The following is a 21804-nucleotide window of genomic DNA, read 5'->3' on the forward strand; positions in this document are numbered from 1 at the left end:
GCAGGTCTGACACTGTTCAGGACGGTGCTATTACCCACAAATGTCCAGTGGCATTGGTGCTGTCATTAAGCTGTTTATACTGCAATATTAACTAGATACATGAAAGGTCTCATATATAACAGAATGCCACATTAAGCAATATTGATTTTGTGTGATTGATAATGTATCACTAACTTACTGTTTTTCGAGCTAAACATGTCAATGGAGCCTTCTAGTATACTATTGCCTAATCTTGTACTCGTGATATAAAAAAAACAAACAAAAAAAAAAAAGCACACTAGGGCTCCTAAGTTAGGGCTTCAATTATGTGAATCTTGGTATAGTGCTCTTTATATGTTCCTAATGCTGGTCATGATGCCGACACAACTACTATGCACTTCCCAAGACTCATTAACATTCCTATGGTCTTCCGCCCCCCCCCCCCCCCCACACTGTAGTTGACCATAGCTATCTATATATTGCTATTATTTCCTTCAAATAATTTAAATATGCTATAATATTGTTATATAGAAAAATGTATTTGTATAAGCGGTGCTTACCCGCTGACAATTCCCTAATTACCCCCTTGTTTTTTTATGAAGCTCTTGATATTATGACCCTAACTTTAACAATACGAAGCATTCAAGCACAAACTAGTTCAGAATAAAATGGGTCTATATGGTAGCTACAGCGCTCTTTCAGAGTGCCTTTTTTTAACATTATGGCCTGGGATAATAGCTACCCATATTATCACATAAAAACACAAAATGAGGTTTTCAGATGTATTTTGGCATTCATTATATATATTTTATCTTTTATTTTTTGCCTGTTATATTGTTATTGCGACAATCATTGCTATGTTTTGAAATATGTATATGCCATAGTTTTTTTTGTTGTCACTATGAAAAACCCTCAATAAAAAATTATTCAAAAAAAAAAAAAAAAAAAAAAAAAAAGGCCTGGACGTCTGGATTCTCTACCAGACGCTTGTGTAAAAGAATAGACAGAGCAGAAATCTGTCCCTTTAGCGAACTAGTGGATAAGCCCTTTTCTAAACCCTCTTGTAGAAAAGACAATATCCTAGGAATCCTAACCTTACTCCATGAGTAACTCTTGGATTCACACCAATATAAATATTTACGCCATATCTTGTGGTAAATTTTTCTGGTAACAGGTTTCCGAGCCTGTATTAATGTATCAATAACCGAATCCGAAAACCCACGCTTTGATAGAATCAAGCGTTCAATTTCCAAGCAGTCAGCCTCAGAGAAATTAGGTTTGGATGTTTAAAAGGACCCTGGATTAGAAGGTCCTGCCTCCGGGGTAGAGACCATGGTGGACAGGACGACATGTCCACTAGGTCTGCATACCAAGTCCTGCGTGGCCACGCAGGCGCTATCAGAATCACTGATGCTCTCTCCTGTTTGATCCTAGCAACCAGTCGAGGTAGCAACGGAAAAGGTGGAAACACATAAGCTATGTTGAAAACCCAAGGGGCTGCTAGTGCATCTACCAGCACCGCACCCGGGTCCCTGGACCTGGATCCGTAACAAGGAAGCTTGGCGTTCTGGCGAGATGCCATGAGATCCAGATCCGGTTTGCCCCAACGACGAATCAGTTGAGCAAATACCTCCGGGTGAAGTTCCCACTCCCCCGGATGAAAGGTCTGTCGACTTAGAAAATCCGCCTCCCAGTTCTCCACGCCTGGGATGTAGATCGCCGACAGGTGGCAAGAGTGAGACTCTGCCCAGCGAATTATCTTCGAGACTTCCAACATCGCTAGGGAACTCCTGGTTCCCCCTTGATGATTGATGTAAGCCACAGTCGTGATGTTGTCCGACTGAAATCTGATGAACCTCAGTGTTGCTAACTGAGGCAAAGTTAGAAGAGCATTGAATATTGCTCTTAATTCTAGAATGTTTATCGGGAGGAGTCTCTCCTCCTGAGTCCACGATCCCTGAGCCTTCAGGGAGTTCCAGACTGCTCCCCAGCCTAGTAGGCTGGCATCTGTTGTTACAATCGTCCAATCTGGTCTGCGAAAAGTCATTCCTTTGGACAGATGAACCCGTGACAACCACCAGAGAAGAGAATCTCTGGTCTCCTGGTCCAGATTTAGCAAAGGGGACAGATCTGAGTAATCCCCGTTCCATTGACTTAGCATGCATAGTTGCAGCGGTCTGAGATGTAGGCGCGCAAATGGCACTATGTCCATTGCCGCGACCATTAAGCCGATTACTTCCATGCACTGAGCTACTGATGGGCTTGGAATGGAGTGAAGGACACGGCAAGCATTGAGAATCTTTGATAACCTGGACTCCGTCAGGTAAATCTTCATCTCTACAGAATCTATAAGAGTCCCTAGAAAAGGGACCCTTGTGAGTGGTAACAGAGAACTCTTCTCCACGTTCACTTTCCACCCATGCGACCTCAGAAATGCTAGAACTATCTCTGTATGAGACTTTGCAGTTTGAAAACTTGACGCTTGTATCAGAATGTCGTCTAGGTACGGAGCCACCGCTATGCCTCGTGGTCTTAGTACCGCTAGAAGTGAGCCCAGAACCTTTGTAAAAATTCTCGGGCCGTAGCTCACCCAAAGGGAAGAGCTACAAACTGGTAATGCCTGTCTAGAAAGGCAAACCTTAGGTACCGATAATGATCTTTGTGAATCGGTATGTGAAGGTAGGCATCCTTTAAGTCCACTGTGGTCATATATTGACCCTCTTGGATCATGGGTAGGATGGTCCGAATGGTTTCCATCTTGAACGACGGAACCCTTAGGAATTTGTTTAAGATCTTTAAGTCTAAGATTGGTCTGAAAGTTCCCTCTTTCTTGGGAACCACAAACAGATTTGAATAAAACCCTTGCCCCTGTTCCGTTCGCGGAACTGGGTGGATCCCTCCCATCACTAAGAGGTCTTGTACACACTGTAGAAATGCCTCTTTCTTTACTAGGTTTGTTGATAACCTTGACAGATGAAACCTCCCTTGTGGAGGAGAAGTTTTGAAATCCAGAAGGTATCCATGAGATATAATCTCCAACGTCCAGGGATCCTGTACATCTCTTGCCCAAGCCTGGGCGAAGAGAGAAAGTCTGCCCCCCACTAGATCCGTCTCCGGAAAGGGGGCCCTGTCTTCATGCTGTCTTAGGGGCGGAAGTAGGCTTTCTGGCCTGCTTGCCCTTGTTCCATGACTAGTTGCCTTTCCAACCCTGTCTGTAACGAGCAGTAGTTCCTTCCTGTTTTGGAGCAGAGGAAGTTGATGCTGCTCCTGCCTTGAAATTACGAAAGGCACGAAAATTAGACTGTTTGGCCTTTGATTTGGCCCTGTCCTGAGGAAGGGTGTGGCCCTTACCTCCAGTAATGTCAGCAATAATTTCCTTCAAGCCGGGCCCGAATAAGGTCTGCCCTTTGAAAGGAATGTTTAGTAGTTTAGACTTAGAAGTTACATCTGCTGACCAGGATTTAAGCCATAGCGCTCTGCGCGCCTGTATGACGAATCCGGACTTCTTAGCCGTAAGTTTGGTTAAATGCACTACGGCATCCGAAACAAACGCATTAGCCAGCTTAAGGGTTCTAATCTTGCTCAAAGATTCATCCAATGGTGCTGTGCGAAACGCCTCTTCCAGAGACTCAAACCAGAATGCCGCTGCAGCAGTGACAGGCGCAATGCATGCAAGAGGCTGTAATATAAAACCTTGTTGAACAAACATTTTCTTAAGGTAACCCTCTAATTTTTTATAAATTGGATCTGAGAAAGCACAGCTATCCTCCACCGGGATAGTGGTACGCTTGGCTAAAGTAGAAACTGCTCCCTCCACCTTAGGGACCGTCTGCCATAAGTCTCGTGTGATGGCGTCTATAGGGAACATTTTTCTAAATATCGGAGGAGGGGAAAAAGGCACACCGGGTCTATCCCACTCCTTGCTAATAATCTCTGTAAGCCTCTTTGGTATAGGAAAAACGTCAGTACACACCGGTACCGCATAGTATTTATCCAGCCTACATAATTTATCTGGGATTGCCACCGTGTCACAATCATTCAGAGCCGCTAACACCCCTAGCAACACGCGGAGGTTCTCAAGCTTAAATTTAAAATTTCTGAATCCGGTCTCCCCGAATCAGAACTGTCACCCACAGAATAAACTCTCCGTCCTCATGTTCTGCAAATTGTGACGCAGTATCAGACATGGCTCTCGTGTCATAGGCGCGCTCTGTCCTTAACCCAGAGCTATCGCGCTTGCCTCTTAACTCGGGCATATTGTATAATACCTTCTTTCATAACATTAGCCATATCATGTAAAGTGATTTGTAAGGGCCTTGATGTACTTGGCGCCTCAATCATACGCACCTCCCGAGCGGGAGACGAAGTTACTGACACGTGAGGAGAGTTAGACGGCATAACTTCCCCCTCGTTGTCTGGTGATAATTTCTTTATCGGTACAGATTGACTTTTATTCAAAGTAATATCAATACAATTGGTACACATATTTCTATTGGGCTCCACATCTGCTTTTAAACATAATGAACAAGCAGATTCCTCTGTATCAGACATGTTTAAACAGACTAGCAATGAAGCTAGCAAGCTTGGAAATTACTTCAATAAGTTTACAAGCAATATAAAAAACGCAGCAGCGCTTTTTTAAAAAACACAATTGAATAACAAAGAACTAGTTCAGTTATAGTCAACAATTCTTTAAATGTATTAATTAGCAGAGGATTGCACCCATTAGCAATAGGATGATTAACCCCTCAGTACCCAAAACGGATATCAAATTAAGATTTAACGCTTTTATCACAGTCAAACACACTGTCACAGGTCTGCTGTGACTGATTACCTCCCTCAAAAACGAATTTTGAAGATCCCTGAGCTCTCTGGAGACGTCCTGGATCAAAGAGGAAGAAGCAGGAAGACTGTGCTAGAATTTTAACTGCGCAACAAGGCGCTAAAAAAAGGTCCCTCCCACTCCTATTACAACAGTGGGAGACCTGATATAACTGTTTCTATGCAGAAATATACGTTAGCCGTGTGGAAAAAAATCATGCCCAAAAAGATTTATCACCAAAGTACCTCACAAAACAATTAACATGCCAGTAAACGTTTTAAAAAACAACATTTCAGATGCTGTGTAAAAGTTATTACTAAGCCTGCTACCAGTCGCTTCTACTGCAGTTAAGGCTCACACATTATATCAGTATTAACAGTATTTTTTCAGTCAAATTCTAGTCCCTAGAAAATAACTCTACTGTGCATACATTTATCAGCCTGATACCAGTCTCTACTACTGCATTTAAGGCTGTACTTACATCATACGGGTAACAGCAGTGTTTTCTTAGTCAATTCCATTCCCAGAAAATATTGTACTGCACATACCTCATTTGCCGGAGACCCCGCATGCTATTCCCATTTTCTGAAGTTACCCCACTCCTCAGAATGTCGAGAACAGCCAGTGGATCTTAGTTACGCCTGCTAAGATCATAGAAAACGCAGGCAGTTTCTTCTTCCAAATACTGCCTGAGATAGAAAAACAGCACACTCCGGTGCCATTTAAAATAACAAACTTTTGATTGAAGAATAATTAAGTAAAAACTCCAGCTCCTCTCGCGACCTCCTCCTTTGTTGAGGGTTGCAAGAGAATGACTGGATATGACATGTGAGGGGAGGAGCTATATAGCAGCTCTGCTTGGGTGATCCTCTTGCAACTTCCTGTTGGGAAGGAGAATATATCTCATAAGTAATGGATGACCCGTGGACTGAACACACTTAACAAGAGAAATAAGCACTGGCGCGCTAGGTGTCGCCTGCGCGGGCAAAGCTGGTGTAGACACAGAAGGAGAGGATGTAGAGCTATCCCCACTACCTTCATTAGATAAATCATCTTGGGCAACATTATGAAAAATAACAGAGCTGTCCTGATTTTGTTTGGACGCTATGGCGCAATTATCACAAACACTTGAAGGGGGAACCACATTTGTCTCTATACACACAGAGCATAGGTTATCTGATGGAACAGACATGTTAAACAGATTTAGGCAGGCAAACAATGCAATAAAAACGATTTTAAACAAAAACGTTACTGTCTCTTTAAATAATAAAATGACACATTTATTTCTGAATGTTCAAAAAACTATGAAGGCAATATCCGATTTTTCTGAAATTTGGACCCCAGTGTCTTAATGCTTAGAAAGTATTGCACAGCAAATATGGAGACTCTAGCTCTTAAAACAAGCAAACCGGAGCAAATTGTTGGATTTAACCGTTTTTACACACCACAATCCCAGCTACAGCCTTGCTGCAGCTTTTTACCTTCCTTAGGGGTCACCATTCACAGAAAAAAGCCTTTTGGAGTCACTTTCTGAACCACAGGACCCTCTCACATGAATCTGCATGCACTGCCTTGAAATTCAACTGCACAGCTGAAGTGCCAAAATGAGGCTTCCTCCCTCAGCACACTAGAGTGAAGGGGCCTTCCTGACTAGATTTAGGTGTCTAAAACAAGCCAGATCAATAAAAAACGTTCCCAAGTGTATGTGAGCTTATAAAATATTTCAAATGGTATAATATTGTAATAAAAACCAATCAATTTAGCCCCTAACAGTGTCTACCAGCATAAAAAACAAAAAGGGGAAGCCTGTTATCTTTTTTGCTGAGGTGAAAGAAAAATGGCTTACCGTTTCCCCTGAGGGGAAAAATGACTGTCATCTAGCATTAGCCTGTGTTGTTAGAAGGAGACTAGTCATACCTGAAGTAGATGAGTCTGCAAACTGTTACCCCCAACTTAAGTTCTCTTGTTTCAACAGTCCTGCGTGGTAACAGTAATGGATTTTAGTTACTTGTGCTAAAATCATAGCCCTCTTAAACAGAAATCTTCATCACTTTTCTGTTATAGAGTAAATAGTACAAGCCAGCACTATTTTAAAATAAACTCTTGATAGAAGAATAAAAAACTACAACTAACACCACAAACTCCTCGCCATCTCCGTGGTAGATGCTACTTGTTCAGAGCGGCAAGGAGAAAGACTGGGGGGCGGAGCCAGAGGGGGAGCTATATGGACAGCTCTTGCTGTGTGCTCTCCTTGCCTTTCCCTGTGGGGGAGAACATTTCCCACAAGTAATGGATGACGCCGTGGACCGGACACACCAATGTTGGAGAAACTCCACCATGGAAGGTACATCAAAATACTTGTTTAGCTTGTTAAACTTCTTAGGATTGACTACAACCGTAGAGTCAGAGTCGTCCAAGGTAGCCAAAACCTCCTTAAAGGGACAGTCTACCATAGAATTGTTATTGTTTTAAAATATAGATAATCCCTTTATTACCCATTCCCCAGTTTTGCATAACCAACAGTTATATTAATATAATTTTTACCTCTGATTACCTTGTATCTAGGAACCTTCTTCCAGCCCCCTGATCACATGACTGTGACTATTATCTATTGTCTTATATTTAGCATTGTTTTGTGCTAAATCTTAAATAACCCCCTGTGCCTGAACACAGTATTATCTATATGGCCCACGTGTACTTTGTCTCTTTGTGTTGAAAAGAGATTTTAAAAGCATGTGATAAGAGGCAGCCCTCAAAGGCTTAGAAATTAGCATATGAGCCTACCTATGTTTAGTTTAAACTAAGAATACTAAGAGAAAAAAATCAAATTTGATAATAAAAGTAAACTGGAAAGTTGTTTAAAATTAAAAGTCCTATCTGAATAATGAAAGTTTAATTTATACTAGCCTGTCCCTTTAAGTAACAAACGGAGGTGTTCCAGCTTAAACCTGAAGGATACAACTTCAGCATCAGCAGAAGGAGTTACACTGTATGAGTCTGAGATTTCACCCTCAGAGCGTCTTCCTCCTCAGATTTCTGGGAGGGAACATTCAGATAACCACGACTGTCTCAGAAATTTTACTCACTGATTCTTTACATTTCCTCCTGCGCTTTCCCTGCAGCATGGGAAAAGCAGACAACGCATCAGATAGCAGAGGACGAGACTAGCGATGTCTTGCAACATAACTTTTTTTTTTTTGCAGCAGAAATAGGTAAAACAGTCAAACACTCCGGACAACCTCTACACCTCAGCTAAGCCTTGCTGAGGTGCCTACCTGCCCTGCTGACACCGGATAGTATTCCTTCAGTAGAAGAATCCGGAACTCGACTTGAGACACAGAGAAAAGCTGTCTGGTCCTAACAATGCTGTATTAAGCGTTTATCATGCGCTTTCCCTTCGTCTGAAAACTCTAATATCTGACCTAGTCACCCCTCCGATCACAGGAAGTGAAGGGGAAAAGGCACGCAACAGTTGCCGCCTCAGCTAGCCCCGCCCAGCGTGGGCGTCTAAAATATTAACCCCCCGGTCGGCAAAATGTTTATCTTATAGTCAAGCCGATGGGAGCAGTGAAAACCACCCAAACATGAGCCTCCATTAATACTCCTCCCCAGTGCCTGCCATTATGATTACTGCCTTTTATGTTCCACCAATCATAAAGGAGAAAGTCTAGTGTCCCATTTTTAAATGGTAATAAAGTGCCCAATTTTTCCTGCATTTCACAGAAAAAATAAACTCAGCACTTACCTCAGATCTGCCAGGCAGCTCACTACGTTTGAGAGGTCTTCTCCCTCTCATGGACCTGTGGAAAAAGAGATAAAGACAGAGTAATCTTACTCAGGCTTTCAGTATTAGGGCAGCATTAACTACATGGGAGGCGTAGTGAGGATTGTACCCCACAAGTTCCCATTGCTTGAAAGCCACTACTGCTCTACTGAAGAGACTGATATGGACTACGGCTACACCCTAGGACCAAGCAGAACAATCTTGCACTGCTTAAAAATAATAAAATCTTGCTTGAAGTATCTTCTTTCCAACACCTATACTTTACCACTTCCTTGCTCTTACGTAGGCAAAGAGAATGACTGGGGTGGGAGGGAAGGGAGGTGATATTTAACAGCTTTGCTGTGGTGCTCTTTGCCGCCTCCTGCTGGGCAGTAGTGATATTCCTAATAGTAATTAGATGATCCGTGGACTCACCATGTCATTAGAAAGAAATAATGCAATTAATTTGTGCTTTAGATAGCTTAAATGGATAGAAAGGTCAAAATTTAAATGTTCAGATGTGCATTTCAATTTTATATAGAAGTATTTTTGCAATATACTTCCATTAGCAAAAATGCTTCTAGTGAAAGTTATTACTGTTTCACAGTGGCAAATACACATATGCTATGAGGCACGTTATCTAGTATTCAAGCTCAGATAGCTGGTGGTGGTTTGTATTGTGTCTGTGAAGACTTTATTTGTGCCATACAAGACACTCCTGACACATGAAAAGGTGTAGTGATTGAATATTGGTGCACGGTGTGTGTGTGTGTGTGTCCACGGCATATGTGTGTATGCCACTGAATAACAGTAATACATTTTTCTAGAAGCATTTTTGCCAGTGGAAGTATAATGCAAAAACAGTTCTTTAAAAAACAGAATTTATGCTTACCTGATAAATTACTTTCTCCAACGGTGTGTCCGGTCCACGGCGTCATCCATTACTTGTGTGAAATGTTCTCCCCCACAGGGAAAGGCAAGGAGAGCACACAGCAAGAGTTGTCCATATAGCTCCCCCTCTGGCTCCGCCCCCCAGTCATTCGACCGACGGTTAGGAGAAAAAGGAGAAACTATAGGGTGCCGTGGTGACTGTAGTGTATAAAGAAAAAAGTTTTCAACCTGATTAAAAAAACCAGGGCGGGCCGTGGACCGGACACACCGTTGGAGAAAGTAATTTATCAGGTAAGCATAAATTCTGTTTTCTCCAACATTGGTGTGTCCGGTCCACGGCGTCATCCATTACTTGTGGGAACCAATACCAAAGCTTTAGGACACGGATGAAGGGAGGGAGCAAATCAGGTTACCTAAACAGAAGGCACCACGGCTTGAAAAACCTTTCTCCCAAAAACAGCCTCCGAAGAAGCAAAAATATCAAATTTGTAGAATTTGGCAAAAGAGTGCAGAGAAGACCAAGTCGCTGCCTTACAGATCTGATCCACAGAAGCCTCGTTCTTGAAAGCCCATGTGGAAGCCACAGCCCTAGTAGAGTGAGCTGTGATACGGTCAGGAGGCTGCCGTCCGGCAGTCTCATAAGCCAAGCGGATAATGCTTTTCAGCCAGAAAGAGAGGTAGCAGTAGCTTTTTGACCTCTCCTCTTACCAGAGTAAACAACAAACAAGGATGAGGTTTGTCTAAAATCTTTTGTTGCTTCTAAATAGAACTTTAAATCACGAACAACATCTAAATTGTGTAATAAACGTTCCTTCTTTGAAACTGGATTCGGACACAAAGAAGGAACAACTATTTCCTGGTTGATGTTCTCGTTGGAAACAACTTTTGGAAGAAAACCAGGCTTAGTACGCAAAACAACCTTATCTGAATGGAACACCAGATAGGGTGGATCACACTGCAAAGCAGATAATTCAGAAACTCTTCTAGCAGAAGAAATAGCAACCAAAAACAGAACTTTCCAAGATAGTACTTAATATCTATGGAATGTAAAGGTTCAAACGGAACCCCTTGAAGAACTGAAAGAACTAAATTTAGACTCCAAGGAGGAGTCATGGGTCTGTAAACAGGCTTGATTCTAACCAAAGCCTGAACAAAAGCTTGTACATCTGGCAAAGCTGCCAGTCGTTTGTGCAACAAGACGGATAATGCAGAAATCTGTCCTTTTAGAGAACTAGCTGACAATCCTTTATCCAAACCTTCTTGGAGAAAGGAGAGAATCTTTGGAATTTTAATCTTACTCCAGGAGAATCCTTTGGATTCACACCAACAGATATCATTTTTCCATATTTTATGGTAAATCCTTCTAGTCACAGGTTTTCTGGCTTGGACCAGAGTATCAATCACAGAATTTGAAAATCCACACTTGGATAAAAACAGAATTTATGCTTACCTGATAAATTACTTTCTCCAACGGTGTGTCCGGTCCACGGCGTCATCCATTACTTGTGGGATATTCTCCTCCCCTACAGGGAAAGGCAAGGAGAGCACACAGCAGAGCTGTCCATATAGCTCCCCCTCTAGCTCCGCCCCCCAGTCATTCGACCAACGGTTAGGAGAAAAAGGAGAAACTATAGGGTGCCGTGGTGACTGTAGTGTATAAAGACAAAAAAAATTTCAACCTGATTAGGAAAACCAGGGCGGGCCGTGGACCGGACACACCGTTGGAGAAAGTAATTTATCAGGTAAGCATAAATTCTGTTTTCTCCAACATTGGTGTGTCCGGTCCACGGCGTCATCCATTACTTGTGGGAACCAATACCAAAGCTTTAGGACACGGATGAAGGGAGGGAGCAAATCAGGTTACCTAAATGGAAGGCACCACGGCTTGCAAAACCTTTCTCCCAAAAATAGCCTCCGAAGAAGCATAAGTATCAAATTTGTAGAATTTGGCAAAAGTGTGCAGAGAGGACCAAGTCGCTGCCTTACATATCTGATCAACAGAAGCCTCGTTCTTGTAGGCCCATGTGGAAGCCACAGCCCTAGTAGAGTGAGCTGTGATTTGGTCAGGAGGCTGTCGTCCGGCAGTCTCATAGGCCAATCGGATAATGCTTTTTAGCCAGAAAGAGAGAGAGGTAGCAGTAGCTTTTTGATCTCTCCTCTTACCAGAGTAAACGACAAACAAAGATGAGGTTTGTCTAAAATCTTTTGTTGCTTCTAAATAGAACTTTAAAGCACGAACAACATCTAAATTGTGTAATAAACGTTCCTTCTTTGAAACTGGTTTCGGACACAGAGAAGGAACAACTATTTCCTGGTTAATATTCTTGTTGGAAACAACTTTTGGAAGAAAACCAGGCTTAGTATGCAAAACAACCTTATCTGAATGGAAAACCAGATAGGGTGGATTACACTGCAAAGCAGATAATTCAGAAACTCTTCTAGCAGAAGAAATAGCACCCAAAAACAGTACTTTCCAAGATAATAACTTAATATTTATGGAATGTAAAGGTTCAAACGGAACCCCTTGAAGAACTGAAAGAACTAAATTTAGACTCCAAGGAGGAGTCATGGTTCTGTAAACAGGCTTGATTCTAACCAAAGCCTGAACAAAAGCTTGTACATCTGGCACAGCTGCCAGTCGTTTGTGTAACAAGACAGATAAAGCATAAATCTGTCCCTTTAGAGAACTAGCGGACAACCCTTTATCCAAACCTTCTTGGAGAAAGGAGAGAATCCTTGGAATTTTTATTTTACTCCAGGAGAATCCCTTGGATTCACACCAACAGATATATTTACGCCATATTTTTCTAGTCACAGGTTTTCTGGCTTGGACCAGAGTATCTATCACAGAATTCGAAAACCCACGTTTGGATAAAATCAAGCGTTCAATTTCCAAGCAGTCAGCTGCAGAGAAACTAGATTTGGATGTTCGAATGGACCTTGTACTAGAAGATCCTGTCTCAAAGGTAGCTTCCATCGTGGAGCCGATGACATATTCACCAGGTCTGCATACCAAGTCCTGCGTGGCCACGCAGGAGCTATCAGAATCACCGAGGCCTTTTCCTGTTTGATCCTGGCTATGAGCCTGGGAAGGAGAGGAAACGGTGGAACCACATACGCTAGGTTGAACGACCAAGGCGCCACTAATGCATCCACTAGAATCGCCTTGGGATCCCTGGATCTGGACCCGTAACAAGGAATCTTGAAGTTCTGACGGGACGCCATTAGATCCATGTCTGGAATGCCCCATAATTGGGTTAACTGAGCAAAGACCTCCGTGTGGAGTTCCCACTCCCCCGGATGGAAAGTCTGACAACTCAAATAGTCCACCTCCCAGTTGTCTACTCCTGGGATGTGAATAGCAGATAGATGGCAGGAGTGATTCTCTGCCCATTGGATGATCTTGGTTACTTCCTTCATCGCTAGGGAACTCTTTGTTCCCCCCTGATGATTGATGTACGCAACAGTCGTTATGTTGTCCGACTGAAATCTTATGAACCTGGCTTTCGCTAGCTGAGGTCAAGCCAGGAGCGCATTGAATATTGCTCTTAGTTCCAAAATGTTTATCGGGAGAAGCGACTCTTCCCGAGACCATAGGCCCTGAGCTTTCAGGGAGTCCCAGACCGCGCCCCACCCCAAGAGGCTGGCATCGGTCGTGACAATGACCCACTCCGGTCTGCGGAAACTCATTCCCTGAGACAGGTGATCCTGGGTCAACCACCAGAGAAGTGAGTCCCTGGTTACCTGGTCTACTTGAATTTGGGGAGACAAGTCTGTATAGGCCCCATTCCACTGATTGAGCATGCACAGCTGTAATGGTCTTAGATGAATTCGAGCAAAAGGAACCACGTCCATTGCTGCGACTATTAGTCCTATTACTTCCATGCACCGAGCTATGGAGGGTTGAGGAATAGAATGAAGAACTCGACAAGCGTTTAGAAGCTTTAACTTTCTGACTTCTGTCAGGAAGATCTTCATTTCCATAGAATCTATTATTGTTCCAAGAAACGGAACCCTTGTGGACGGTGACAGTGAACTCTTTTCTATGTTCACCTTCCACCCGTGAGATCTGAGAAAAGCCAACACAATGTCTGTGTGGGCCCTCGCTTTGGAAAGAGACGAGGCTTGGATTAGGATGTCATCTAGATAAGGTGCTACAGCGATGCCCCTCGGCCTTAGGACCGCTAGAAGGGACCCTAGCACCTTTGAGAAAATTCTGGGAGCGGTGGCTAAACAGAATGGAAGAGCCACATGAAGGATGGAACTCTGAGGAAATTGTTTAATATCTTTAAATCCAGGATTGGCCTGAAAGTTCCCTCTTTTTTGGGAACCACAAACAGGTTTGAGTAAAAACCTAGACCTTGTTCCCCGAAGGGGACTGGGTTTATCACTCCCATCTTTGATAGGTCTCTTACACAATGTAAGAATGCCTGTTTCTTTATCTGGTCTGAAGATAAGTGAGACAGGTGGAATCTTCCCTTTGGAGGAAGTCCCTTGAACTCTAGCAGGTATCCCTTGGATACTATTTCTAGTACCCAGGGATCCGGAACATCTCTTGCCCAAGCCTGAGCGAAGAGAGATAGTCTGCCCCCTACCAGATCCGGTCCCGGATCGGGGGCTACCCCTTCATGCTGTCTTGGTAGCAGCAGCAGGTTTCTTGGTCTGTTTACCCTTGTTCCAGCCTTGCATGGGCTTCCAAGCGGGTTTGGGCTGGGCCGCATTACCTTCTTGTCTAGCGGCAGTGGAGTTATTAGCCGGTCCGTTCCTGAAATTGTGAAAGGAACGAAAATTAGACTTGTTCTTAGCCTTAAAAGGCCTATCCTGTGGGAGGGCATGGCCCTTACCCCCAGTGATGTCTGAAATAATTTCCTTCAATTCCGGCCCAAAAAGGGGTCTTACCCTTGAAAGGAATATTAAGTAACTTAGTCTTGGACGACACATCTGCCGACCAGGATTTTAGCCAAAGCGCCCTCCGCGCTACTATAGCAAAACCTGAGTTTTTCGCCGCCAATTTCGTTATTTGAAAAGCGGCATCCAATATAAAGGAATTAGCTAACTTTAATGCGTGAATTCTGTCCATGACTTCTTCATAGGAAGTCTCTTTCTGGAGCGACCTTTCAAGTTCCACGAACCAAAAGGACGCCGCTGAAGTGACAGTAATAACACACGTAGCTGGTTGAAGGATGAACCCTTGTTGAACAAAAATCTTTTTAAGCAATCCTTCCAATTTTTATCCATAGGATCTTTGAAAGCGCAGCTGTCCTCTATAGGAATAGTTGTGCACTTTGCTAGTGTTGAAACAGCTCCCTCAACCTTCGGGACCGTCTGCCATGCGTCCCTTCTAGGGTCTACTATGGGAAACATTTTCTTAAATATAGGAGGTGGGGCAAAGGGTACACCTGGCTTCTCCCACTGCTTATCCACTATGCTCGCTACCCTCTTGGGTATTGGAAAAGCGTCTTCGTGCACTGGGACCTCTAAAAATTTGTCCAATTTGCACAACTTCTCTGGTACTACTACAGAATCACAGTCATCCAGAGTAGCTAATACCTCCTTAAGCAAAGCGCGGAGATGTTCTAGCTTAAATTTAAATGCTACTATATCAGGTTCTGCCTGTTGAGAAATTTTTCCTGAGTCTGAAATTTCACCCTCAGACAGCCCTTCCCTCACAGCCAATTCCGATTCATCCTTTTTTTATCTGTATTTAAAACTGAACAATCACGCTTTCTCTGAAATGCTGGCAGTTTGGATAAAAGATTTGCTATAGAATTATCCACTACTGCTGTTAATTGTTGCATAGAAATAAGCACTGGCGCGCTAGGTGTCGCCTGCGCGGGCAAAGCTGGTGTAGACACAGAAGGAGAGGATGTAGAATTATCCTCACTACCTTCATTAGATAAATTATCTTGGGCAACATTATGAAATGTAACAGAGCTGTCCTTATTTTGTTTGGACGCTATGGCACAATTATCACAAACACTCAAAGGGGGAACACATTTGTCTCTACACACACAGAACATAGGTTATCTGATGGCATAGACATGTTAAACAGATTTAGGCAGGCAAACAATGCAATAAAAACGATTTTAAACAAAAACGTTACTGTCTCTTTAAATAATAAAATTACACACTTTATTTCTGAATGTTCAAAAAACTATGAAGGCAATATCCGATTTTTATGAAATTTGGACCCCAGTGTCTTAATGCTTAGAAAGTATTGCACAGCGAATATGGAGACTCTAGCTCTTAAAACAAGCAAACCAGAGCTAATTGTTGGATTTAACCGTTTTTATACACTACAATCCCTGCTACAGTATTGCTGCAGCATTTTACCTTCCTTAGGGGTCAATCATCCACAGAAATAAGCCTTCTGGGGTCACTTTCTGAGTCACAGGACCCTCTCACATGAAAACTGCATGCACTGCCTTGAAATCAACTGCACAGCTGAAGCACCAAAATGAGGCTTCCTCCCTCAGCACACTAGAGTGAAGGGGCCTTCCTGACTAGATTTAGGTGTCTAAAACATGCCAGATCAATAAAAAACGTTCCCAAGTGTATATGAGCTTATAAAACAGTTCAAATGCCATGATATTGTAATAAAAACCAATCGATTTTGCCTCTAACAGTGTCTACCAGCATAAAAATCAAAAAGGGGAAGCCTGTTATCTTTTTTGCTGAGGTGAAAGAAAAATGGCTTACCATTTTCCCTGAGGGGAAAAATGACTCATCTAGCATTAGCCTGTGTTGTTAGAAGGAGACTAGTCATACCTGAAGCAGATGAGTCTGCAAACTGTTACCCCCAACTGAAGTTCTCTGGTTTCAACAGTCCTGCGTGGTAACAGCAATGGATTCTAGTTACTTGTGCTAACAGAAATCTTCATCACTTTTCTGTTGTAGAGTAAATAGTACAAGCCAGCACTATTTTAAAATAACAAACTCTTGATAGAAGATATAAAAAACTACAACTAACACCACAAACTCCTCACCATCCCCGAGGAGATGCTACTTGTTCAGAGAGGCAAGGAGAATGACTGAGGGGCGGAGCTAGAGGGGGAGCTATATGGACAGCTCTGCTGTGTGCTCTCCTTGCCTTTCCCTGTAGGGGAGGAGAATATCCCACAAGTAATGGATGACGCCGTGGACCGGACACACCAATGTTGGAGAAATCAAGCGTTCAATTTCCAAGCAGTCAGCTGCAGAGAAACTAGATTGGGATGTTCGAATGGACCTTGTACTAGAAGGTCCTGTCTCAAAGGTAGCTTCCATGGTGGAGCCGATGACATATTCACCAGGTCTGCATACCAAGTCCTGCGTGGCCACGCAGGAGCTATCAGAATCACAGAGGCCTTCTCCTGTTTGATCCTGGCTATGAGCCTGGGGAGGAGAGGAAACACATGCTAGGTTGAACGACCAAGGCGCCACTAATGCATCCACTAGAGTCGCCTTGGGATCCCTGGATCTGGACCCGTAGCAAGGAATCTTGAAGTTCTGATGGGACGCCATTAGATCCATGTCTGGAATGCCCCATAATTGGGTTAACTGAGCAAAGACCTCTGGATGGAGTTCCCACTCCCCTGGATGGAAAGTCTGACGACTCAAATAGTCCGCCACAAACTCCTCGCCATCCCCGTGGTAGATGCTACTTGTTCAGAGCGGCAAGGAGAATGACTGGGGGGCGGAGCCAGAGGGGGAGCTATATGGACAGCTCTTGCTGTGTGCTCTCCTTGCCTTTCCCTGTGGGGGAGAACATTTCCCACAAGTAATGGATGACGCCATGGACCGGACACACCAATGTTGGAGAAATGTAAAACACGCATTTCAATTTTGACCTCTTTAAAAAATATTTTACATAACTGAAAAATGTTATAATATTGCAAAATATTACACTGCCTCCAACCAACTACTTTGTAATGCCACCTGGTTGGCAACATTTTCTATGGAGAACACAAAAAGCATTACAAAAGTCATGAGACGATGGATAAAGTATTCCCTCTATGGGAATGAAAACTACATTCTATAAATCTTATGTAAAGTAGTCATCTAAAAAAAAACAAAAAATCAGCACACCACAATAATTATTATTATCAGGTATTTGTAGAGCGCCAACAGATACTACTGCAGCACTATAAACATAAGCGGTATACAAGGTAACATTTATAGGGGGTCAAATGGGTAGAGGTCCCTGCCGAGAGTTGCACTGTTGTAATCAGCTCTTATGTGGGTGATCTACAAACAGCTAGGTTTATAGGCTTACATACTAAGGGGTTCAAGGGGATAGCAGTGGAGTTAGGAAGGTTAGTGTAGGTTGTATGCATCCCTGAATAGTACAGTCTCTAGGGAGCGTTTTAAGCTTTCAAAACTAGGGGAGAGTCTTGTGGAGCGAGGCAAAGAGTTCCACAAGATGGGAGCCAGTCTGGAGAAGTCTTGTAAACGGGAATGTGAGGAGGTAACAAAAGAGGAGGAGCGGAGGAGATTGTGGGCAGAGCGAAGGGGTTGGGAGGGAGAGTATCTGAAGACAAGGTCTGAGCTAGCTTGTAATAAGACTTGAACTGTTAAACATTATTAGGAAGAAAAATTGTAGAAACACTGTCTCTAAGACACCCATATTTTTTTTTTTAAATAAAAATATCTGTTAAAACAGACATATGTTTAACATGAATATAAATCTTTAAATACAGTAAATAAGAATTTATAGATCTACCATTTCTTGACATATATTATGCATTATTTTCTGCTGGAAAGTTAAGTATAAATCTCTTAAAACAGGGCTCTTAAAACCACGTCGAGACATATTACTGGGTCGCAACATGTTTACTTGGTCGCAACTTGTATGTGTGCATTATAGGAGTGTGTGTTGTATGAGAGAGTGTGTGTGTGTGGTGTGTTGTATGAGAGAGTGTGTGTGTGTGTGGTGTGTTGTATGAGAGAGTGTGTGTGTGTGTGGTGTGTGTGTGTGTTGTATGAGAGAGTGTGTGTGTGTGTGTGTTGTATGAGAGAGTGTGTGTGTGTGTGTGTTGTATGAGAGAGTGTGTGTGTGTGTGTGTTGTATGAGAGAGTGTGTGTGTGTGTGTGTTGTATGAGAGAGTGTGTGTGTGTTGTATGAGAGAGTGTGTGTGTGTTGTATGAGAGAGTGTGTGTGTGTTGTATGAGAGAGTGTGTGTGTGTTGTATGAGAGAGTGTGTGTGTGTTGTATGAGAGAGTGTGTGTGTGTTGTATGAGAGAGTGTGTGTGTGTTGTATGAGAGAGTGTGTGTGTGTGTTGTATGAGAGAGTGTGTGTGTGTGTTGTATGAGAGAGTGTGTGTGTGTGTTGTATGAGAGAGTGTGTGTGTGTGTTGTATGAGAGAGTGTGTGTGTGTTGTATGAGAGTGTGTGTGTGTGTGTGTTGTATGAGAGTGTGTGTGTGTGTGTGTTGTATGAGAGTGTGTGTGTGTGTGTTGTATGAGAGTGTGTGTGTGTGTGTGTGTTGTATGAGAGTGTGTGTGTGTGTGTGTTGTATGAGAGTGTGTGTGTGTGTGTGTGTTGTATGAGAGTGTGTGTGTGTGTGTGTGTTGTATGAGAGTGTGTGTGTGTGTGTTGTATGAGAGTGTGTGTGTGTGTGTTGTATGAGAGAGTGTGTGTGTGTGTTGTATGAGAGAGTGTGTGTGTGTGTTGTATGAGAGAGTGTGTGTGTGTGTTGTATGAGAGAGTGTGTGTGTGTGTTGTATGAGAGTGTGTGTGTGTGTGTTGTATGAGAGTGTGTGTGTGTGTGTTGTATGAGAGTGTGTGTGTGTGTGTGTGTGTTGTATGAGAGAGTGTGTGTGTGTGTTGTATGAGAGAGTGTGTGTGTGTTGTATGAGAGAGTGTGTGTGTGTGTTGTATGAGAGAGTGTGTGTGTGTGTTGTATGAGAGAGTGTGTGTGTGTGTTGTATGAGAGAGTGTGTGTGTGTGTTGTATGAGAGAGTGTGTGTGTGTGTTGTATGAGAGAGTGTGTGTGTGTGTGTTGTATGAGAGAGTGTGTGTGTGTTGTATGAGAGAGTGTGTGTGTGTGTTGTATGAGAGAGTGTGTGTGTGTGTTGTATGAGAGAGTGTGTGTGTGTGTTGTATGAGAGAGTGTGTGTGTGTGTTGTATGAGAGAGTGTGTGTGTGTGTTGTATGAGAGAGTGTGTGTGTGTGTTGTATGAGAGAGTGTGTGTGTGTGTTGTATGAGAGAGTGTGTGTGTGTGTTGTATGAGAGAGTGTGTGTGTGTGTTGTATGAGAGAGTGTGTGTGTGTGTTGTATGAGAGAGTGTGTGTGTGTGTTGTATGAGAGAGTGTGTGTGTGTTGTATGAGAGAGTGTGTGTGTGTTGTATGAGAGAGTGTGTGTGTGTGTTGTATGAGAGAGTGTGTGTGTGTGTTGTATGAGAGAGTGTGTGTGTGTGTTGTATGAGAGAGTGTGTGTGTGTGTTGTATGAGAGAGTGTGTGTGTGTTGTATGAGAGAGTGTGTGTGTGTTGTATGAGAGAGTGTGTGTGTGTTGTGTGTGTGTTGTATGAGAGAGAGTGTGTGTGTGTGTTGTATGAGAGAGTGTGTGTTGTATGTTGTATGAGAGTGTGTGTGTGTGTGTGTGGTGTGTGTGTTGTATGAGAGAGTGTGTTGTATGTTGTATGAGAGTGTGTGTGTGTTGTATGAGAGTGTGTGTGTGTTGCATGGCACACATTTTATTCACTTTGCCACAAATTGAAGCTATTTTGTTGTATATTGCTTCAGAAATGTTGAGACCAGGCATAAAAATAGGGTCAAAGATATGTGGTATCATGGCACTAGGTCTTGGGGAAAAAAGTTTGAAGAACCCCGTCTTAAAATGTATCACAAATTACACTGTAACCAGAATATGTTATCTTGCTTATGTTATAAAACCAAATTGATAAAAAAAAAGGATGAACACACACCTGATATTTATACCTTGTTTATAGATCTTGCATGCATCAGAAGGCAGGATTCGGGAAAGTAAAGGCACTGCACATTAAAAGAAATCGGTTAAATGTATTATTACACAGCACAGTAACCAGATCTGGATACCACATCTTAGCAACAAATCAATTAAAGTACAATTTTTAGGCTTTAAATTATACTTAATAAAAAAAAAAAATATATTATTAAAACATAATTTATGTAAGAACTTACCTGATAAATTCATTTCTTTCATATTAGCAAGAGTCCATGAGCTAGTGACGTATGGGATATACATTCCTACCAGGAGGGGCAAAGTTTCCCAAACCTTAAAATGCCTATAAATACACCCCTCACCACACCCACAATTCAGTTTAACGAATAGCCAAGAAGTGGGGTGAAAAGAAAAAAGTGCGAAAGCATATAAAATAAGGAATTGGAATAATTGTGCTTTATACAAAAAAATCATAACCACCACAAAAAAGGGCGGGCCTCATGGACTCTTGCTAATATGAAAGAAATGAATTTATCAGGTAAGTTCTTACATAAATTATGTTTTCTTTCATGCAATTAGCAAGAGTCCATGAGCTAGTGACGTATGGGATAATGACTACCCAAGATGTGGATCTTTCCACACAAGAGTCACTAGAGAGGGAGGGATAAAATAAAGACAGCCAATTCCTGCTGAAAATAATCCACACCCAAAATAAAGTTTAATGAAAAACATAAGCAGAAGATTCAAACTGAAACCACTGCCTGAAGTATTTTTCTACCAAAAACTGCTTCAGAAGAAGAAAACACATCAAAATGGTAGAATTTAGAAAAAGTATGCAAAGAGGACCAAGTTGCTGCTTTGCAAATCTGATCAACCGAAGCTTCATTCCTAAACGCCCAGGAAGTAGAAACTGACCTAGTAGAATGAGCTGTAATCCTTCGAGGCGGAATTTTACCCGACTCGACATAGGCATGATGAAATAAAGATTTCAACCAAGATGCCAAAGAAATGGCAGAAGCTTTCTGGCCTTTTCTAGAACCGGAAAAGATGACAAATAGACTAGAAGTCTTTCGGAAAGACTTAGTAGCTTAAACATAATAATACAAAGCTCTAACAGCATCCAAAGAATGCAATGATTTCTCCTTAGAATTCATAGGATTAGGACATAATGAAGGAACCACAATTTCTCTACTAATGTTGTTAGAATTCACAACCTTAGGTAAAAAATTCAAAAAAAGTTCACAGCACCGCCTTATCCTGATGAAAAATCAGAAAAGGAGACTCACAAGAAAGAGCAGATAATTCAGAGACTCTTCTGGCAGAAGAGATGGCCAAAAGAAACAAAACTTTCCAAGAAAGTAATATAACGACCAAACAATGCATGGGTTCAAAAGGGAGGAGCTTGAAAAGCCCCCAGAACCAAATTCAAACTCCAAGGAGGAGAA

The 21804-nt window shown here is 42.5% G+C and overlaps 1 protein-coding gene across 1 annotated transcript in view; it reads right to left on the minus strand.

Annotated features, from left to right (window-relative positions):
• Nucleotides 1-21804, minus strand: part of ANKRD13C (ankyrin repeat domain 13C) — a 373770-nt gene that overhangs the window by 184842 nt on the left and 167124 nt on the right. The window contains exon 6 of the mRNA XM_053693358.1: nt 20364-20430. Coding sequence (XP_053549333.1) covers nt 20364-20430 — 67 coding nt within the window. The remainder of the gene's footprint in view (nt 1-20363; nt 20431-21804) is intronic.

This window comes from Bombina bombina, chromosome 10, assembly GCF_027579735.1.
Source record: "Bombina bombina isolate aBomBom1 chromosome 10, aBomBom1.pri, whole genome shotgun sequence".
Classification (NCBI taxonomy): domain Eukaryota; kingdom Metazoa; phylum Chordata; class Amphibia; order Anura; family Bombinatoridae; genus Bombina; species Bombina bombina.